This window comes from Melospiza melodia, chromosome 31 (genome assembly GCF_035770615.1).
Source record: "Melospiza melodia melodia isolate bMelMel2 chromosome 31, bMelMel2.pri, whole genome shotgun sequence".
NCBI classification, from domain to species: Eukaryota; Metazoa; Chordata; class Aves; order Passeriformes; family Passerellidae; genus Melospiza; species Melospiza melodia.
The window spans coordinates 2,488,917-2,510,203 of NC_086224.1; the positions used below are offsets into that span (position 1 = coordinate 2,488,917).

Here is a 21,287-nt window from a genome sequence, read left to right on the forward strand (position 1 = left end):
CCAGGCCGTCCCAGTCCCTGCCAGTCCACTCCAATCCACGCCAATCCATGCCAGTCCATCCCAGTCTGTCCCAGTCCATCCCAGAGCAGCTCCCAGTCCATCCCAGTCTGTTCCAGCCCGTCCCAGTCCCTGCCAGTCCCTGTCAGTCCATGCCAGTCCACTCCAATCCATGCCAGTCCATCCCAATCCATCCCAGTCCATGCCAGTTTGTCCCAGTCCATCCCATAGCAGCTCCCAGTCCATGCCAGTCCGTCCCAGTCCCTCCCAGTCGATCCCATAGCAGCTCCCAGTCCGTCACAGTCCATGCCAATCCATGCCAGCCCATCCCAGTCCATCCCAGTCCATCCCACTGCAGCTCCCAGTCCCTCCCAGTCCGTCCCAGTCCATCCCAGTCCCTCCCAGTTCATGCCAGTCCATCCCATAGCAGCTCCCAGTCCGTCACAGTCCATGCCAATCCATGCCAACCCATCCCAGTCCCTCCCAGTCCATCCCACTGCAGCTCCCAGTCCCTCCCAGTCCGTCCCAGTCCATCCCAGTCCCTCCCAGTCCCTCCCAGTCCCTCCCAGTCCGTCCCAGTCCGTCCCAGTGCCACCCACCACGTTGGCGTTGGTCTTGTCGAAGAAGGCCTCGGCGAAGACGGTGACCACGAAGATGTTGATGATGAAGGAGACGAAGAGCGCGATGCAGGACTCGATGAAGAAATACTTGTTGGCCTCCCTGACCTCCCTCTTGTCCGCACGGTTCACCTGCCGGGACTGGGACAGGGACAGCGACGTGAGGGGACAGGGACATGAGGGGACAGGGACGGGGACAGGGACGGGGACATGAGGGGACAGGGACATGAGGGGACAGGGACGGGGACATGAGGGGACAGGGACACGAGGGGACAGGGACATGAGGGGACAGGGACATGAGGGGACAGGGACGGGGACATGAGGGGACAGGGACATGAGGGGACAGCGACATGAGGGGACAGGGACAGGACATGAGGAGACAGGGACATGAGGGGACAGGGACAGGGACAGGGACATGAGGGGACAGGGACAGGGACATGCGGGGACAGCGACATGAGGGGACAGGGACAGGACATGAGGAGACAGGGACATGAGGAGACAGGGACAGCAACATGAGGGGACAGAGACATGAGGGGACAGGGACAGGGACAGGGACATGAGGGGACAGGGACAGGGACATGCGGGGACAGCGACATGAGGGGACAGGGACAGGACATGAGGGGACAGGGACATGAGGGGACAGGGACACGAGGGGACAGGGACAGGACATGAGGGGACAGGGACAGGGACATGAGGGGACAGGGACATGAAGGGATGGGGAGAGCGACATGAGGGGACAGCGACAGTGACACATGGCTCTCCTCCAGCCAGGTCTCACAAGCTCTGGGGAGACCAAGATAGCTGAGCTACCTCAGAAGGCACAAAATCAGCAGCATGGCTGCTGTGGTTGTGCTGGAAACAAAAATGTTTTAATAAAAGGCAAAATAACAAAGCTCCTTATAGAGAAAACTGCCCCGTGCAAGAGGGGGAAAAACCAAATTCCACTGATATAAGGGTCTCCTCCAACCACGTCTTGTACGCTTCTGGAGATTTATATCACACCCAAGATGGCTCATATACATGAAAAGGCACAAAATCAGCAGCATGGCTGCTGTGGTGGTGCTGGAAACAAAAAGGCTTTAATAAAAGGCAAAATAACAAAGCTCCTTATAGAGAAAAACAGAGCCAGGTGCAAGAAGGGAAAAAACTGAACTCCACTGCTGTAAGGGTCTTCTTGAGCCAGGTCTCATAAACTCTTGGAGATTTATTTCAAACCCAAGATAGCTCTGCCACCTCAGAAGGCATAAAATCAGCAGGATGGCTTCTGTGGCAGTGTTGGAAACAAAAAGGTTTCAATAAAAGGCAAAATAACCAAGCTCCTTATAGAGAACACCCAAGCTAGGTTCAAGAGGGAAAAAAACCAAACTGCATTGCTGTAAGGGTCTCCTTGAGTCAGGTTTTATAAACTCTACACAGCCAAGATAGCTCAGCTACCTCAGAAGGCACAAAATCAGCACAATGGCTGCTGTGGTGGTGATGGAAACAAAAAGGTTTTAATAAAAGACAAAATAACAAAACTCTGTATAGAGAAAAACAGAGCCAGGTGCAAGAAGGGAAAAAACTGAACTCCACTGCTGTAAGGGTCTCCTTGAGCCAGGTCTCATAAACTCCTGGACATCTACACACCCCAGATAGCTCAGCCACCTCAGAAGGCACAAAATCAGCACAATGGCTGCTGTGGTAGTGCTGGAAACAAAAAAAGTTTTAATAAAAGGCAAAATAACCAAACTGTTTATAGAGAAAAACTGAGCCAGGTGCAAGAGGGGAAAAAAATGAACTCCACTCATACAAGGTTCAAGCCAGGTCTCTCAGGCTTTTGGAGATTTATTTCACACCCAAGAGAGCTCAGCCACCTCAGAAGGCACAAAATCAGCAGGATGGCTGCTGTGGTGGTGTTGGAAACAGGAGAGTTTTAATAAAAGGCAAAATAACAAAGCTTTTTATAGAGAAAAACCAAGCCAAGTGCAAGAGGGGAAAAAAGTAACTCCACTGCTGTAAGGGTCGTTTGAGCAAGGCCTTATAAGCTCTTGAAGATTTATTTCAAACCCAAGATAGCTCAGCCACCTTAGAAGGCAGGGTTGGTTTGTATCTCTGCATTGTTTATTTTATTTTTTGTTTGTTTGTGTGGTTTTTTATTTTGTTTTGCTTTTATTCTTTTAGCATAGTTGTAATATATCGTTTTCTTTGAATATAATCTATATCATAAAATAATAAATCAACCTTCTGAAACATGGGAGTCAAGATTCTCATCTCTTCCCTCCTCCTGGGACCCCTGTGAACACCAGCACACCTGAGAGCCCCTGAATTTCAAATTTATAATAATTTGGAGGGAGAGGGTTTCTATTTTCCATTTCAGGGGAGGTTCCTGCCATCCTTAGCACACACCTGACTTTGCAAACCAAGACCAACTGTTATTCCTGCTCCCACATTTTTGCCTGAGACCCCCTTAATTTCAAATTATAACAATTCAGAGGGAGGGGCTTTACATTTTCCATTTCAGGGCGGGCTCCTGCCTTCTTTAGCACACACCTCTTTCCAAACCAAGACAAGCTGTTATTCCTGCTCCCATATTTTTAATATAAAATTTATAGCAATTCCAATGAGGGGAGGGTTTACATTCTCCATTTCAGGGATGGCTCCTGCCCTTCCTCAGCACACACCTGTCTTTCCAAACCAAGACAAACTGTTATTCCTGATCCAATATTTTTGCCTGAGACCCCCTTAATTTAAAATTTATAGTAATTCAGAGGGAAGGGATTTCCATTTTCAATTTCAGGGCAGGATCCTGCCTTCCTCAGCACACACCTGGCTTTCCAAACCAAGACCAACTGTTATTCCTGCTCCCATATTTTTGCCTCAGAGCCCCTGAATTTCAAATTTACAACAATTCAGAGGGAAGGGATTTACATTCTCCATTTCAGGGGAGGCTCCTGCCTTCTTTAGCACACACCTGAGAGGAGGTACCTCATATCCGAACCAAGACCAACTGTTATTTCTGCTCCCATTTTTTAATATAAAATTTATAGCAATTTGGATGAGGGGAGGGTTTACATTCTCCATTTCAGAGGTGGCTCCTGCCCTCCTGAGCACACACCTCTTTCCAAACCAAGACCAACTGTTATTCCCGCTCCCACATTTTTGCCTGAGACCCCCTTAATTTAAAATTTATAGTAATTCAGAGGGAAGGGATTTCCATTTTCCATTTCAGGGCAGGCTCCTGCCTTCTTTAGCACACACCTCTCTTTTCAAAAAGCCAAACTGTTACTCCTGCTCCCATATCTTTTGCCTGAGAGCCCCTGAATTTCAAATTTACAACAATTCAGAGGGAGAGGTTTACATTTTCCATTTCAGGGAGGGCTCCTGCCTTCCTCAGCACACACCTGAGAGGAGGTACCTCATATCCAAACCAAGACAAACTCTTATTCCTGCTCTCATGTTTTTGCCTGAGACCTCCTCAATTTCAGATTTATAATAATTCAGTGGGAAGGGATTTCCATTTTCCATTTCAGGGCAGGATTCTGCCTTCCTCAGCACACACCTCTTTCCAAACCAAGACCAACTGTTATTCCTGCTCCCACATTTTTGCCTGAGACCCCCTTAATTTAAAATTTATAGTAATTCGGAGGGAGGGGGTTTACATTTTCCATTTCAGGGCAGGCTCCTGCCATCCTTAGCACACACCTGGCTTTCCAAACCAAGCCAAACTGTTTTTCCTGCTCCCATATTTTTAATATAAAATTTATAGCAATTCCAATGAGGGGAGGGTTTACATTCTCCATTTCAGGGATGGCTCCTGCCCTTCCTCAGCACACACCTGAGAGGAGGTACCTCATATTCAAACCAAGACAAACTGTTACTCCTGCTCCCACATTTTTGCCTGAGAGCCCCTTAATTTAAAATTTATAGTAATTCAGAGGGAGGGGGTTTTTATTTTCCATTTCAGGGATGGCTCCTGCCTTCTTTAGCACACACCTCTCTTTCCAAACCAAGACAAACTCTTATTTCCTGCTCCCACATTTTTGCCTGAGACCTCCTTAATTTCAAATTATAACAATTCAGAGGGAGGGGGTTTACATTCTCCATTTCAGGGGTGGGTCCTGCCTTCTTTAGCACACACCTGTCTTTCCAAACCGAGACCAACTGTTACTCCTGCTCCCATATCTTTACCTGAGACCTCCTTAATTTCAAATTTACAACAATTCAGAGGGAAGGGATTTCCATTTTCCATTTCAGGGGTGGCTCCTGCCTTCCTCAGCACACACCTCTCTTTCCAAACCAAGACCAACTGTTATTCCTGCTCCCACATTTTTGCCTGAGACCCCCTTAATTTCAAATTATAACAATTCAGAGGGAAGGGATTTCCATTTTCCATTTCAGGGCAGGCTCCCTCAGCACACACCTGGCTTTTCACACCAAGCCATCGCCCCACAAGGCCCAGGTGCCCCCGGGTGTGCCCCTGGCACGCTCACCTTGACCAGGGCAGAGTGCAGGTACATGTTGTGGGGCATGATGACGGCGCCCACGATGCCCACGGCCTGCTCCAGCTGCGGGGTGCCACAGTCCTGGCAGTAGGGGATGAACAAACCCTGCAGCAGCTTCTGCTGGTTGGGCTTCACCGTGATGTACTGGGCACAGGGAAACAGGATTTGGGGGGTTAGGGATGGGGAGACGCAGAGTTTTGGGGTCAGGGAAACAGAAACGGGGAGTTATGGGGTCAGGGATAGGGAAATGGGGAGTTTTGGGGTCAGGGAAAGAGAAACGGGCAGTTTTGGGGTCAGGGACAGGGAATCGGGGAGTTTTGGGGTCAGGGATTGGGAAACAGGTAGTTTTGGGGTCAGGGAAACAGAAACAGGGAGTTATGGGGTCAGGGATAGGGAAATGGAGTTTTGGGGTGGGAGAAACGGGGAATTTTGGAGTTAGGGAAACACAGAGTTCTGGGGTCAGGGAAACAGGCAGTTTTGGGGTCAGACACAGGGAAACACAGAGTTTTGGGGTTGGGGAAACAGAAACAGGGAGTTTGGGATCAGGGAAACAGAAATGGAGTTTTGGGGTCAGACACAGGGAAACACAGAGTTTTGGGGTCAGGAAAACAGAAACAGTTTTGAGGTCAGACACAGGGTAACGGGGAGTTTTGGGGTCAGGGACAGGGAAAAACGGGGAGTTTTAGGGTTAGGAAAACAGAAACAGGGAGCTTGGGATCAGGGAAACAGAAATGGAGTTTTGGGGTCAGGGAAATGGAGTTTTGGGGTCAGACACAGGGAAACGGGGAGTTTTGGGGTCAGGGAAACAGAAACAGGCAGTTTTGGGATCAGACACAGGGTAACAGGGAGTTTTGGGGTCAGGGATTGGGAAAAACGGAGTTTTAGGGTCAGATACAGGGAAACAGGCACTTTTGGGGTCAGGGAAACAGAAACAGGAAGTTATGGGGTCAGGGATAGGGAAATGGAGTTTTGGGGTCAGAGAAACAGGGAATTTAGGGATCAGGGAAACAGGGAGTTTTGGGGTCAGGGAAACAGAAACAGGCAGTTTTGGGGTCAGGGACAGAGAAACAGGGAGTTTTGGGGTCGGGGAAACAAAAACGGAGTTTTGGGGTCAGGGATAGGGAAACGGAGTTTTGGGGTCGGAGAAACAGGGAATTTTGGAGTTAGGGAAACACAGAGTTTTGGGGTCAGACACAGGGAAACACAGAGTTTTGGGGTCAGGGAAACAGAAGCAGGGAGTTATGGGGTCAGGGAAACAGAAACAGGGAGTTTTGGGGTCAGGGACAGGGAAACGGGGAGTTTTGGGGTCAGGGAAATGGAGTTTTGGGGTCAGACACAGGGTAGCAGGGAGTTTTGGGGTCAGGGATAGGGAAATGGGGAGTTTTGGGGACAGGGAAACAGGGAAACAGAGTTTTGGGGTCAGGGAAACAGAAACAGGCAGTTTTGGGGTCAGACACAGGGAAACAGAGTTTTGGGGTCAGGGACAGGGAAACAGGGAGTTTTGGGGTGCTCCAGAGAGGGGGTACCTCATATCCAAAGGTCAGGGCCATGATGGTGATGAGGAGCCCAAAAAACGCCTCGAGCTTCCTCAGGCCTGTAAGGAGGAGAAGTCCAATTGTCACCAAGGTGAGAAGAGCCCAAACCCAAACCCATCCAATCCCAATCCCATCCCAAACCCAATCCCATCTCAATCCCATCCCAATCTCAATCCCAAACCCAAACCCAAACCCAAACCCATCCTAATTCCAATCCCAATCCCACCCCAATCCCAACCCCAACGCCATCTCAATCTCAAACCTAAATCCAAACCCATCCCAATCTCAATCCAAATCCCAATCCCATCCCAATTCCATTTCCAATCCCAATCAAAATCCTAATCTCAAACCCACTCCAATCCCAATCCCACCCCAAACCCAATCTCATCCCAATCCCATCCCAACCCCAATCCCAAACCCATCCCAATTCCAATAGCAATCCAAATCCTAATCTCAAACCCATCCTAATCCCATCCCAAACCCACCCCAATCCCAACCCCAATCTCAATCCCAGACCCAACCCCAACCCCAATCCCAATTCAAATCCCAAACTCAATCCTAAACCCACCCCACCCCATTCCAAACCCAATCCCAAACCTAATCCTAATCCCAAACCCAATCCCAATCCCATCCCAATCCCAACTCCAATCCCCATCCCAAACCAATCCCAATCCCAAACTCGAACCAATCCCAACTCCAATCCCAATCCCAAACCCTTCCCAATCCCAATTCCAATCCCAATCCTAATCTCAAACCCATCCTAATCCCAATCCCTAACCCACTCCAATCCCAATCTCCCTTGATACCAATCCCAATCCCACCCCAATCCCAAACCCAAACCCATCCCATTCCCAATCCCATCCCCAATTCCAAACCAGTCCCAAACCCAACCCCAAACCCAACCCCAATCCAAATCCCAAACTCAATCCCAAACTCACCCCATCCCAATCCCACCCCAAACCAAACCCATCCCCATCCCAATCCCAACCCCAACGCCACCCCAAACCCATCCAAATCCCAAACCCATCCCAATCCCATCCCACACCCATCCCAATCCCAACTCCATCCAAAACCCAAACTCAACCCCAATCCCAAACCCATCCCCATCCCAAACCCATTCCAATCCCAAACCCATCCCCATCCCAAACCCATTCCAATCCCAAACCCATCCCATCCCAACGCCATCCCAAGCCCATCCAAATCCCAATCCCATCCCCAATTCCAAACCAGTCCCAACCCCAAACCCAACCCCAATCCAAATCCCAAACTCAATCCCAAACTCACCCCATCCCAATCCCACCCCAAACCCATCCCAAACCCATCCAAATCCCAAACCCATCCCAATCCCAAACCCATCCCAATCCCAAACCCATCCCAATCCCAACCCCAATCCCAAATCCATCCCAATCCCAACCCCAACCCCATCCAAAACCCAAACCCATCCCAATCCCAAACCCATCCCAATCCCAACCCCAACCCCAATCCCAAACCCATCCCAATCCCAACCCCATCCAAAACCCAAACCCATCCAAATCCCAAACCCATCCCCATCCCAAACCCATCGCCATCCCCATCCCAAACCCATCCCAATCCAAACCCATCCCAATCCCAAACCCATCCCCAATTCCAAACCAGTCCCAACCCCAAACCCAACCCCAATCCAAATCCCAAACTCAATCCCAAACTCACCCCATCCCAATCCCACCCCAAACCCATCCCAATCCTAAACCCATCCCAATCCCAAACCCATCCCAATCCCAATCCCAAACCCATCCCAATCCCAACCCCATCCAAAACCCAAACCCATCCCCATCCCAAACCCATCCAAATCCCAAACCCATCCAAATCCCAACCCCAATCCCAAATCCATCCAAATCCCAACCCCAACCCCAATCCCAAACCCATCCCAATCCCAAACCCATCCCAATCCCACCCCAAACCCATCCCAATCCCAAACCCATCCCAATCCCAAACCCATCCAAATCCCAAACCCATCCCAATCCCAACCCCAATCCCAATCCCAACCCCAACCCCAAACCCATCCCAATCCCAAACCCATCCAAATCCCACCCCAAACCCAACCCCAACGCCATCCCAACCCCATCCAAAACCCAAACCCATCCCAATCCCAAATCCATCCCCATCCCCATCCCAAACCCATCCCAATCCCAAACCCATCCCAATCCCAACCCCAATCCCAAATCCATCCCAATCCCAACCCCAACCCCATCCAAAACCCAAACCCATCCCAATCCCAAACCCATCCCCATCCCCATCCCCATCCCCATCCCAATCCCAACCCCAACCCCAATCCCAAACCCATCCCAATCCCAAACCCATCCCAATCCCATCCCAATCCCAATCCCAAACCCACCCCAAGCCCATCCCAATCCCATCCCAATCCCAATCCCATCCCAACCCCAATCCCAAGCCCATCCCAAGCCCATCCCACCCCCAGCAGCACTCACCGTATTTGTCGAGGAAGAGGAAGACGAAGGTGTCGGCGATGGTGATGAGCACCCCCCCCCAGAGAGGGATCCTGTGGGGTGAGAGCAGGGTCAGAGCCCACCCAGAGCCCCAAACCCCCAAATCCCTTCTCTCTGGGGCCTTTTTGGGGTGCAGCTGCCGGCCTGGGGGTTCCTCATGGCCTGGGGGTTCCTCCTGGCCTGGTGGCACCTCCCAGCCCTTCCCAGGTGGATCCCTGTGGGATCTGTCCCTGGGTGTCCCACTAAAACACTGAATTTGTGCTTCATTTCCACACAAAAAAGATCCCGGCGTTAATGAGGTTTGTGGGATTCGTATTTTTGGCCCAAAAAAGAAGAAAAAGAAAAGAGGGAGAATGGAGGCGAGTGATGAGGAGATAGAGCAACGCTCTGCTCCAGGAAAAGAAAATATTCCGAATGAGATTGGACACATGCTGGCCAAACTCCTGAGCTACTTGTTCATCAGGGGTGAAAATACTGCAGCAAATTTAAAATATTGCAACAGATTTAAAATACAGCGAGAAATTTAAAACATTGCAGCAAATGTGAAACACCGCAGAAAATCTAAGACGTTGCACCAAATTTAAAATATTGCACCAGATTTTAAACAGTGCACCAGATGTAAGACATGGCAGCAAATTTAAAATATTGCACCAGATTTAAAATGTTGCTGCAGATTTAAAATACAGCAAGAAATTTAAAACATTGCAGCACATTTAAAATATTGCACCAGATTTAAAAGATTGCACCAAATTTAAGGCGTTGTACCAAATGTAAAACATTGCAGCAAATTTAAAGCATTTCACCCAATTTAAAATATTGCAGTAAATTTGAAATATTCACCAAATTTAAAATATTACAGCAAATTTAAAATATTGCAGGAAATTTAAGACATTGCAGCAAATTTAAAGTATTGCACCAAATTTAGGGCATTGCAGCAAATTTAAAATATTGCACCAAATTTAAAACATTGCAACAGATTTAAAATACAGCAAGAAATTTCAAACATTGCAGCAAATGTGAAACACCGCAGAAAATCTAAGACGTTGCAGAAAATTGAAGACGTTGCACCAAATTTAAAATATTGCACCAGATTTTAAACAGTGCACCAGATGTAAGACATGGCAGCAAATTTAAAATATTGCACCAGATTTAAAATGTTGCTGCAGATTTAAAATACTGTAAATAAAATAAATGGAATCAAATATAAAAAGGTAAAAGAAATCAAATCAAAGGTAAAACAAATAAAATCAAAGGTAAAATAAATGGAATCAAATATAAAAAGGTAAAAGAAATCAAATCAAAGATACAATCAAAGATAAAACAAAAAAAATCAAGGATACAAAGGTAAATCAAACCAGAGGTACAAACAAAGGTAAAAGAAATGAAATCAAAGACACAAACAAAGGTAAAAGAAATAAAATTAAAGGTACAAGAAAAGGTAAAAGAAACCAAATCAAAGGTAAAACAAATGAAATCAAAGGTAAAATAAATGGAATCAAATATAAAAAGGTAAAAGAAATCAAATCAGAGGTTCAATGGTAAAACAAATCAATCAAAGGTGTAAACAAAGGTAAAAGAAATCAAATCAAAGGTACAAAGAAAGGTAAAATAAATGAAATCAAAGACACAATCAAAGGTAAAAGAAATGAAATCAGAGGTACAAACGAAGGTAAAATAAATCACAGATACAATCAAAGGTAAAAAAAAATCAAATCACAGGTAAAACAGATGAAATCAAAGGTATAAACAAAAGTAAAAGAAATCAAATCAAAGGTACAATGGTAAAAGAAATGAAATCAAAGGTACAAAAAAATGAAATCAAAGGCACAATTAAAGGTAAAAGAAAGCAAATCAAAGGTAAAATAAATGGAATCAAATATAAAAATGTAAAAGAAATCAAATCAAAGATACAATGGTAAAAGAAATGAAATCAAAGACACAAAGATAAAAGAAATAAAATTAAAGGTACAAAAAAAGGTAAAAGAAACCAAATCAAAGGTGAAGCAAATGAAATCAAAGGTAAAATAAATGGAATCAAATATAAAAAGGTAAAAGAAATCAAATCAAAGATACAAAGGTAAAAGAAATGAAATCAAAGGTACAAAAAAATGAAATCAAAGGCAGAATTAAAGGTAAAAGAAACCAAATCAAAGGTAAAAGAAATGAAATCAAAGGTACAATGGTAAAAGAAATGAAATCAAAGGTACAAAAAAAGATAAAAGAAATGAAATCAAAGGTGAAATAAATGGAATCAAAGGTGGAATAAATGGAATCCAAGGTGGAATAAATGGAATCCAAGGTGGAATAAATGGAATCAAAGGTGGAATAAATGGAATCAAAGGTGAAATAAATGGAATCCAAGGTGGAATAAATGGAATCCAAGGTGGAATAAATGGAATCAAAGGTGGAATAAATGGAATCCAAGGTGGAATAAATGGAATCCAAGGTGGAATAAATGGAATCCAAGGTGAAATAAATGGAATCCAAGGTGAAATAAATGAAATCAAAGGTGGAATAAATGGAATCCAAGGTGGAATAAATGGAATCCAAGGTGGAATAAATGGAATCCAAGGTGGAATAAATGGAATCCAAGGTGGAATAAATGGAATCAAAGGTGGAATAAATGGAATCCAAGGTGGAATAAATGGAATCCAAGGTGGAATAAATGGAATCCAAGGTGGAATGGTCCCACAGAGCAGAGCCCTGCCCACACCCACCTGCCCACCGAGAGCAGGTTGATGGCGATGGCCGAGCCGATCACCTCCTGCATGTCCGAGCCGATGATGGCCAGCTCCACCATGAGCCACAGCAGCACCCGGGGCACCTGGGGGGGAAAAAACAGGGATGGGAAATGGGGAAAAACAGGGAAAAATGGGAAAATTGGGAAAATACAGGAAAAAACGGGGAAAAAAACGGTTAAAAAACAAGGGAAAAAAGCCGATGATGGCCAACTCCACCATGAGCCACAGCAGCACCCGGGGCACCTGGGGGGGAAAACGGACATGGAAATGGGGAAGAATGGGCAAAAATGGGGGAAAACGGGACAAAAAATGGGCAAAAATGGGAAAATACAGGAAAAAACGGGGAAAAAAACGGTTAAAAAACAAGGGAAAAAAGCCCATGATGGCCAGCTCCACCATGAGCCACAGGATGAGCCAGGGCACCCGAGGGGTAAAAAACAGGGACATGGAAATGGGGAAAAACAGGGAAAAATGGGCAAAAATGGGAAAAAATGGGAAAATACAGGAAAAAACGGGGAAAAAAAACGGTTAAAAAACAAGGGAAAAAAGCCAAAGATGGCCAGCTCCACCATGAGCCACAGCAGCACCCGGGGCACCTGGGGGATAAAAAACAGGGATGGGAAATGGGGAAAAATGGGAAAAAATGGGGAAAATGGGGGAAAAAATGGGAAAAAAAGGGAAAAAATGGGAAAAAAACGTGGAGAAAATGGGGAAAAGCTGATGATGGCCTGCTCCACCATGAGCCACAGCATGAGCCGGGGCACCTGGGGGAGAAACAGGGATGGGAAATGGGGAAAAACAGAGAAAAATGGGAAAAAATGGGGAAAATGGGGAAAAATGGGGGAAAGAAAGGGAAAAAATGGGAAAAAACGAGGAGAAAATGGGGAAAAGCAGATGATGGCCAGCTCCACCATGAGCCACAGCAGCACCCGGGGCACCTGGGGGATAAAAAACATGGAAATGGGGAAAAACAGGGAAAAAACAGGACAAAAAATGGGCAAAAATGGGAAAAATGGGGAAAAATGGGGGAAAAAATGGGAAAAAAATGGGAAAAAAGCCAATGATGGCCAGCTCCACCATGAGCCACAGGATGATCTGGGGCACCTGGGGGATAAAAAACAGGGATGGGAATTGGGGAAAAACAGGGAAAAATGGGAAAAACAGGGGAAAAATAGGGAAATACAGGAAAAAACAGGAAAAAAAAAAGGGAAAAAATGGGAAAAAATGGGGAAAAAACGGGGAAAAAACAGGGAGAAATTGGGAAAAGCCGATGATGGCCAGCTCCACCATGAGCCACAGCATGAGCCGGGGGCACCTGGGGGATAAAAAACAGGGATGGGAAATGGGGAAAAACAGGGAAAAAACAGGACAAAAAATGGGCAAAAATGGGAAAAATGGGGAAAATGGGGAAAATGGGGGAAAAACCAGGAAAAAAACGGGTAAAAAACAAGGGAAAAAATGGGAAAAAATGGGAAAAAAGCCGATGATGGCCAGCTCCACCATGAGCCACAGCAGCACCCGGGGCACCTGGGGGGGAAAAACAGGGATGGGAAATGGGGAAAAATGGGGGAAAATGGGCAAAAATGGGAGAATACAGGAAAAAACAGGGAAAAAAAACGGGTAAAAAACAAGGGAAAAAATGGGAAAAAAGCCGATGATGGCCAGCTCCACCATGAGCCACAGGATGATCCGAGGGAATTGAGGGGATAAAAAACAGGGACATGGAAATGGGAAAAATAGGGAAAAAATGGAAAAAATGGGAAAATATAGGAAAAATGGGGGAAAAAGGAGGAAAAAAGGGGGGGGGGGGAGGGGGGGAAATGGGAGGGGGGGGGGAAATAGGGGAAAAATGGGGGGAAAAATCGGGGGGGGAAAAAACCAGGGAGAATTTGAAAAAACAGGGAAAAACCAGGGAAAAACAGGGAAAAACCAGGGAAAACCAGGGAAAAACCAGGGAAAAACAGGGAAAAAACAGGGAAAAAACAGGGAAAAACAGGGAAAAACCAGGGAAAAACCAGGGAAAAACCAGGGAAAAACAGGGAAAAACCAGGGAAAAAACAGGGAAAAACAGGGAAAAACAGGGAAAAACCAGGGAGGAATCGGGGAAAATGGGCTAAAACCAGAAAAAAACCCAGGGAAAAACGCAGAGGGAAAAGCAGAGTGAACACACAGGGAAACAGCAGGAAAAGCAGGGACAGAGATCCCCCGTGTGACCCCGTGGGCAGGAATGGGGTCACCAACCCACCCTGGGCTGGGCTGGGAGGAACCCAGGGTGCTGTGGGGCTGAAACCGCAGCTGGGAGGTGGCACTCAGCCCTGTGGCAATGCCAGGGCACCCAGCCCAGCCCCTGTGGCAATGCCAGGGCGCCCAGCCCAGCTCCTGTGGCAATGCCAGGAGGATCCAGGGCCATGCCAGCCCCTGTGGCAATGCCAGGAGGATCCAGGGCCATGCCAGCCCCTGTGGCAATGCCAGGAGGATCCAGGGCCATGCCAGCCCCTGTGGCAGTGCCAGGGCACTGGGACCAGCGCCTGTGGCAATGCCAGGAGGATCCAGGGCACCCAGCCCAGCCCCTGTGGCAGTGCCAGGAGGATCCAGGGCACCCAGCCCAGCCCCTGCCCAGCTGGCAGAGGGAGATGCCGGAGCTGCAGCTGTGGGGAAACCGGGAGTGAGCGTGGGGAGACATTCCAGGGCAGGGCAGGGACACTGCCAGGGTGGGGACAGCCAAGGGAGCAGGGATGGGACACCAATGTCCCCACAGAGACAGGGATGGGACACCAATGTCCCCACAGAGACAGGGATGGCATCCAAAATGTCCCAGACACAGGGATGGGACATCCAACATCCCCAGAGACACAGGGATGGGACATCCAAAATGTCCCCAGACACAGGGATGGGGCATCAATGTCCCCACAGACACAGGGATGGCAGCCCAAATGTCCCCACAGACACAGGGATGGCATCCAAAATGTCCCCAGAGACACAGGGATGGGACATCAATGTCCCCACAGAGACAGGGATGGCACCCAAAGGTCCCCAGCCACAGGCATGGCACTCCAAATGGGACATCCCAAATGTCCTCACAGAAACAGAGATGGGAGATCCCAAATGTCCCCACAGCCACAGGGATGGGACACCCAAATGTCCCCATGGACACAGGGATGGGACATCCCAAATGAGACACCCCCAAAATGTCCCCACAACCACAGGGATGGCATCCCAATGTCCCCAAAGAGACAGAGATGGCATCCAAAATGTCCCCACAGCCACAGGGATGGCATCCCAATGTCCCCAAAGAGACAGAGATGGCATCCAAAATGTCCCCAGACAGAGGGATGGGACATCCCCAAATGTCCCCACAGCCACAGGCATGGGAGATGTGGGAGATCCCAAATGTGCCCCCAACCACAGGGATGGGACATCCCCAAATGTCCTCACAGCCACAGGGATGGCACCCCAATGTCCCCAGACATTGTCACCCGCCCACCCTGAGCACCTTGGGCAGTGTCACCCACCCACCCTGAGCACCTTGGGCAGTGTCACCCACCCACCGCAGCCCCCCGTGGCACCCCTGAGGATTCAGGGCAGTGTCACCCACCCCCCCCGAGCACCCAGGGCAGTGCCCAGCCCCTGCCCGTGCCCCTGGCACCCACCTTGTGGTACTGGCGGTGGCACACCTCGGCCAGGTGCAGCCCTGTCACCACGCCCAGCCTGGCCGCCAGCCGCTGCAGCAGCAGCCCGATGATGGTGGCCAGCAGCAGCACCCACAGCAGCTGGGGACACAGGGACAGGGGACATCAGTGTGGGGACACAGGGACAGGGGACATCAGTGTGGGGACACAGGGACAGGGGACATCAGTGTGGGGGGACACACATGGGGGACAGGGGACATCAGTGTGGGGACACAGGGACAGGGGACATCAGTGTGGGGACACACAGGGGGGACAGGGGACATCAGTGTGGGGACACAGGGGACATCAGTGTGGGGACACACAGGGACACATGGGGACAGGGGACATCAGTGTGGGGACACAGGGGACATCAGTGTGGGGACACACAGGGGGGACAGGGGACATCAGTGTGGGGGGACACACAGGGACACACAGGGGACAGGGGACATCAGTGTGGGGGGGACACGGGGGACAGGGGACATCAGTGGGTGGGGGGACACACTGGGACACAGGGGACATCAGTGTTGGGGGGGACACACAGGGGACAGGGGACATCAGTGTGGGGGGACATAGGGGACATCAGTGTGGGGGGACACACAGGGACACACGGGGGACAGGGGGGACATCAGTGTGGGGGGACACACAGGGACACACAGGGGACAGGGGGGACATCAGTGTGGGGGGACACGGGGGACACAGGGGACATCAGTGTGGGGGGACACACAGGGGACATCAGTGTGGGGGGACACACAGGGGACATCAGTGTGGGGGGACACGGGGACACACACAGGGGGACACAGGGGGACATCAGTGGGTGGGAGGACACACAGGGGACACAGGGGGACATCAGTGGGTAGGGGGACACAGGGGACACAGGGACACACAGGGGACACCAGTGGGTGGGGGGACACACAGGGGACAAGGGGGACATCAGTGGGTGGGGACACACAGAGGGGACAGGGGGGACATCAGTGGGTGGGGACACAGGGACACACACAAGGACACAGGGGGACATCAGTGGTGGGGGGACACGGGTACATCAGTGGGTGGGGGGACACAGGGGACACAGGGACACACAGGAGACACCAGTGGGTGGCAGGACACAGGGACACACACAAGGACACAGGGGGACATCAGTGGGTGGGGGACACAGGGGACACAGGTGACACCAGTGGGTGGGGGGACACGGCAGCCCCGGTCCCCCCCGTGCTGGGCTGCTCCAAACCCCGACGCTGTTGTTGATGTTGAGGATTTTGAGGAGTTCTGACCCCAGAGCTGGAGTGGGGTGGATCCAGAGGGACACCAGGCCAGGATCCTCCTCTCTGGGACAGCCCAGTGTCCCCACAGCCACAGGGACAGGACATCCCAAAAGGGACATCTCAAATGGGACATCCCAAATGTCCCCAGAGGGATGGGACATTCCCAAATGTCCCCAGAGGGATGGGACATTCCCAAATGTCCCCACAACCACAGGCATGTGACATCTCCAATGTCCCCACAGACACAGGGATGGGACATTCCCAAATGGGACATCCCAAATGAGAGGTCCCAAATGTCCCCACAGGGATGTGACATCTCCAATGTCCCCACAGCCCTTTCACAGTGCACATGGGACATCCCAAATGTCCCTACAGGGATGGGACGTCCCAAATGGGAGATCTCAAATGTCCCCACGACCCCAGGGATGGGACATTTTCCCCACAGCCCTCCCCAGAGCATAGGGATGGGACATCCCAAATGTCCCCACGACCATAGGGATGGGAGATCACCAATGTCCCCACAGGAGACCCCATGGGACATCCCCAATGGGACATCCCAAATGGTCCCCCCAAAGTCCCACAGCCCAGGGATGGGACACCCCCGATGGGACATCCCAAATGTCCCCAGAGCCCCAGGGATGGGACATCCCCAATGGGACATCCCAAATGGGACATCCCAAATGTCCCCATAGCCCCAGGGATGGGACATCCCAAATGTGACATCCCAAAAGGGACATCCCAACCAATGTCCCCAGAGCCCCAGGGATGGGACATCCCAAAAGGGACATCCCCAATGGGACATCCCTAATGTCCCCACAGCCACATCCCCAATGTCCCCACAGGCATGGGAGATCCCCAATGGCACATCCCCAATGTCCCCAGAGCCCCAGGGATGGGACACCCCCAATGGGACATCCCAATGTCCCCAGAGCCACAGGGATGGGACATCCCAAATGGGACATCCCAAATGTGACATCCCCAATGTCCCCAGAGCCACAGGGATGGGACAGCCCCAATGGGACATCCCAAATGTCTCCACAGCCACATCCCCAATGTCCCCACAGGGATGGGACATCCCCAATGGGACATCCCCAATGGGACACCCCCAATGTCCCCAGAGCCCCAGGGATGGGACACCCCCAGTGGGACATCCCCAATGTCCCCAAAGCCTCAGGGATGGGACATCCCAAATGGGACATCCAAATGGGACATCCCAAATGGGACATCCCCAATGTCCCCAGAGCCCCAGGGATGGGACACCCCCAGTGGGACACCCTCAACGTCCCCCCAGCCCCAGGGATGACCCCGCGCTCTCTGGGTGCCCCCAGCCCCCCGTGTGACATTGTTGGTGACATTTTGGGGTCCCTGCCCACCTTGAAGCCGGCCACAGCCCCCGACTGCAGGTCGGACTCGATGTTGCCGGGGTCCAGGTACGCGATGCTCATCAGGAACCCCGGGCCCGTGAACGCCCACAGCTTGCGGAAGCTGAAGCAGGAATGCTGCAGGAGGGACACAAATTAACCCGTTAATTAATTAATTAATTCCATCATTGACACCCAACAGGGGTCTCTTCAAGAGGTCTCCTAAGATCTTGGAGGTTTATTTCACACCCAAGAGAGCTCAGCAACCTCAGATGGCACAAAATCAGCAGGATGGCTTCTGTGGTGGTGTTGGAAACAAAAAGGTTTAATAAAAAGGCAAAATGACAAAGCTCCTTATAGAGAAAAACTGCCCCGTGCAAGAGGGAAAAAAACCAAATTCCACCGATAGAAGGGTTTCTTCAAGGTAGGTCTCATAAACTCTTGGGATTTATTTCACACCCAAGAGAGCTCAGCTACCTCAGATGGCACAAAATCAGCACAATGGCTGCTGTGGTGGTGTTGGAAACAAAAAGGTTTTAATAAAAGGCAAAACAACAAAACTGTTTATAGAGAAAAACTGAGTTAGGGCAAGATGGAAAAAAGCCAAATTGCACTGATGTAAGGGTCTCCTCCAGCCAGGCCTCATGAGCTCTTGGAGATTTATCTCACACCCAAGACAGCTCAGCTACTTCAGATGGATAAAATCAGCTGGGTGGTGTTGGAAACAAAAAAAATTAAATAAAAAGCAAAATAACAAAGCTCTTTATAGAGAAAACCTGAGCTAGGTGCAAGAGGGAAATAACCAAACTCCAGTCATATAAGAGTCTCCTAGAGCCAGGTTTTATAAACTCTTGGAGATCTACACACCCAAGAGAGCTCAGCTACTTCAGATGGATAAAATCAGCAGTGGTGGTGTTGGAAACAAAAAAAAAAAAATTAAATAAAAAGCAAAATAACAAAGCTCTTTATAGAGAAAACCTGAGCTAGGTGCAAGAGGGGAAAAAAATGAACTCCACTGATGTAAGGAGCTCTTCAAGCCTGGTCTCATAAACTTTTGAGATCTATTTCACACCCAAGAGAGCTCAGCCACCTTAGGAGGCACAAAATCAGCACAATGGCTTCTGTGGCAGTGTTGGAAATAAAAAAGTTTTAATAAAAGGCAAAATAACAAATCTCTTTATAGAGGAAACCTGAGTTAGGGCAAGAGGTTTTTGCTCCTGGGGTTATTTCCTTTTCAAAGTGACAAAGGACAGTTTGGTCACTGTCAACAAGAGGCTCATTGCTGTGTCAGCCCAGCTCAGCCTGACCCTAAACCCAGCCTGACCCTAAACCCAGCCCAAACTCTGCAGGGCTGTGAAAGCAAAGCAGGCCCTGATCTCACCCTAAACCCATCCTGACCCTAAACCCAGCCTGACCCTAAACCAGACTGACCCTAAACCCAGCCTGACCCTAAACCCAGCCTGATCCTAAACCCAGCCTGCTCCTAAACCCAGCCCGACCCTAAACCCAGCCTGACCCTGAGCCCAGCCTGACCCTAAACCAGACTGACCCTAAACCCAGCCTGACCCTAACCCTGTTCCTAAACCCATCCTGACCCTAAACCCAGCCTGACCCTAAACCCAGCCCGACCCTAAACCCAGCCCGACCCTAAACCCTGGTCTTAAACCCAGCCTGATCCTAAACCCAGCCTGCTCCTAAACCCAGCTGATCCTAAGCCCAGCCTGATCCTAAACCCAGCCTGCTCCCAAACCCAGCCCGATCCTAAACCCAGCCCAATCCTAAACCCAGCCCAATCCTAAACCCAGCCTGACCCTAAACCCAGCCTGCTCCTAAACCCAGCCTGCTCCTAAACCCAGCCTGCTCCCAAACCCAGCCCAATCCTAAACCCAGCCCAATCCTAAACCCAGCGCAAAGCTGGGATTGCTGGGCCCAGTCTGGGCTGTCCCCAGGCTCTGGGACAGCCAAGGTGGCACCCATGGGACCCCAGGGGGAAGCAGGACCCTCCCCAAGGGCAGGGGGCACTGGTGGCCACGGGACAGAGGGGACAATGGGGACAAAGGGGACAGGGGGGCCAGTGTCACGAGCCCAGCCACAGCTCCCGTCCCTGATAAGGGACACAAAGGCCCCTCAGGGTCCCTCCCTGAGCCCTTCCCTGCCCTCTGGCTGCTCCAGATCCCCTGGGATCAATCATTAACACACCTGGGGCCTCACAAATCCCCCAGAGCAGGCACAGCCCTCCCCCCTCCCCTCCCCCTGTCCCAGTCACTCCCAGTACAGGCTGAAGGGAACTGGGGCCCTGGCAGTGACTCAGGGGGCTCTGAGGGTGATTTTCCAGCAGGAAATGACCCAACCTCAACCAGGTTTTGACCCAAAAAAACTGTTTCCTCATAATTTCTTGTGATTTTTCATCATTGCTGAGCTGGCAGGAGCTGAAATCCCAGATTTTATTCCTGACTGGGAAATTCCAACATTGGGAAATGCCAACATTGGGAAATGCCAACATCCCCCTGCTCCCTCCTTGTGCTGCCCAAACCAGGGGGCACCAGGAGAGCCCGAAACCCCCCAGGAGCACAGGGATGGGACACCCCAATGTCCCCACAGGGATGGGACACCCCAATGTCCCCACAGGCATGGGACACCCCAATGTCCCCACAGGGATGGGAGATCCCCAATGTTCCCACAGGGATGGGACACCCCAATGTCCCCACAGGGATGGGACACCCCAATGTCCCCACAGGGATGGAAGATCCCCAATGTCCCCACAGGGATGGGAGATCCCCAATGTCCCCACAGGGATGGGAGATCCCCAATGTCCCGAAAGTCACAGGGATTGGAGATCTGGGAGATCTCAAATATTCCATAGGGATGGGACACCCCCCATGTCCCCACAGGGATGGGAGATCCCCAATGTCCCCAAATTCACAGGGATGGGGGATCTGGGAGATCTCAAATATCCCACAGGGATGGGACAACCCCCAATATCCCCACAGGGATGGGACACCCCCAATATCCCCACAGGGATGGACACCCCCAATGTCACCACAGGGATGGGACATCCCCAATGTCCCCACAGGGATGGGACACCCCCATGTCCCCACAGGGATGGGACACCCCAATGTCCCCACAGGGATGGGACATCCCC

The 21,287-nt window shown here is 50.3% G+C and overlaps 1 protein-coding gene across 3 annotated transcripts in view; it reads right to left on the bottom strand.

Moving 5' to 3' along the window:
• The window catches only part of LOC134431299 (natural resistance-associated macrophage protein 2-like), a 64,837-nt gene that overhangs the window by 20,184 nt on the left and 23,366 nt on the right, over positions 1-21,287 (bottom strand). For all 3 annotated transcript variants that reach the window (XM_063179283.1, XM_063179284.1, XM_063179285.1), the window contains 7 exons: positions 18,158-18,283; positions 15,508-15,627; positions 11,834-11,940; positions 9,099-9,169; positions 6,622-6,689; positions 5,084-5,239; positions 597-755 (listed from right to left, as the gene is read on the bottom strand). In XM_063179283.1, the coding sequence (XP_063035353.1) occupies positions 597-755; positions 5,084-5,239; positions 6,622-6,689; positions 9,099-9,169; positions 11,834-11,940; positions 15,508-15,627; positions 18,158-18,283 (807 nt within the window). The remainder of the gene's footprint in view (positions 1-596; positions 756-5,083; positions 5,240-6,621; positions 6,690-9,098; positions 9,170-11,833; positions 11,941-15,507; positions 15,628-18,157; positions 18,284-21,287) is intronic.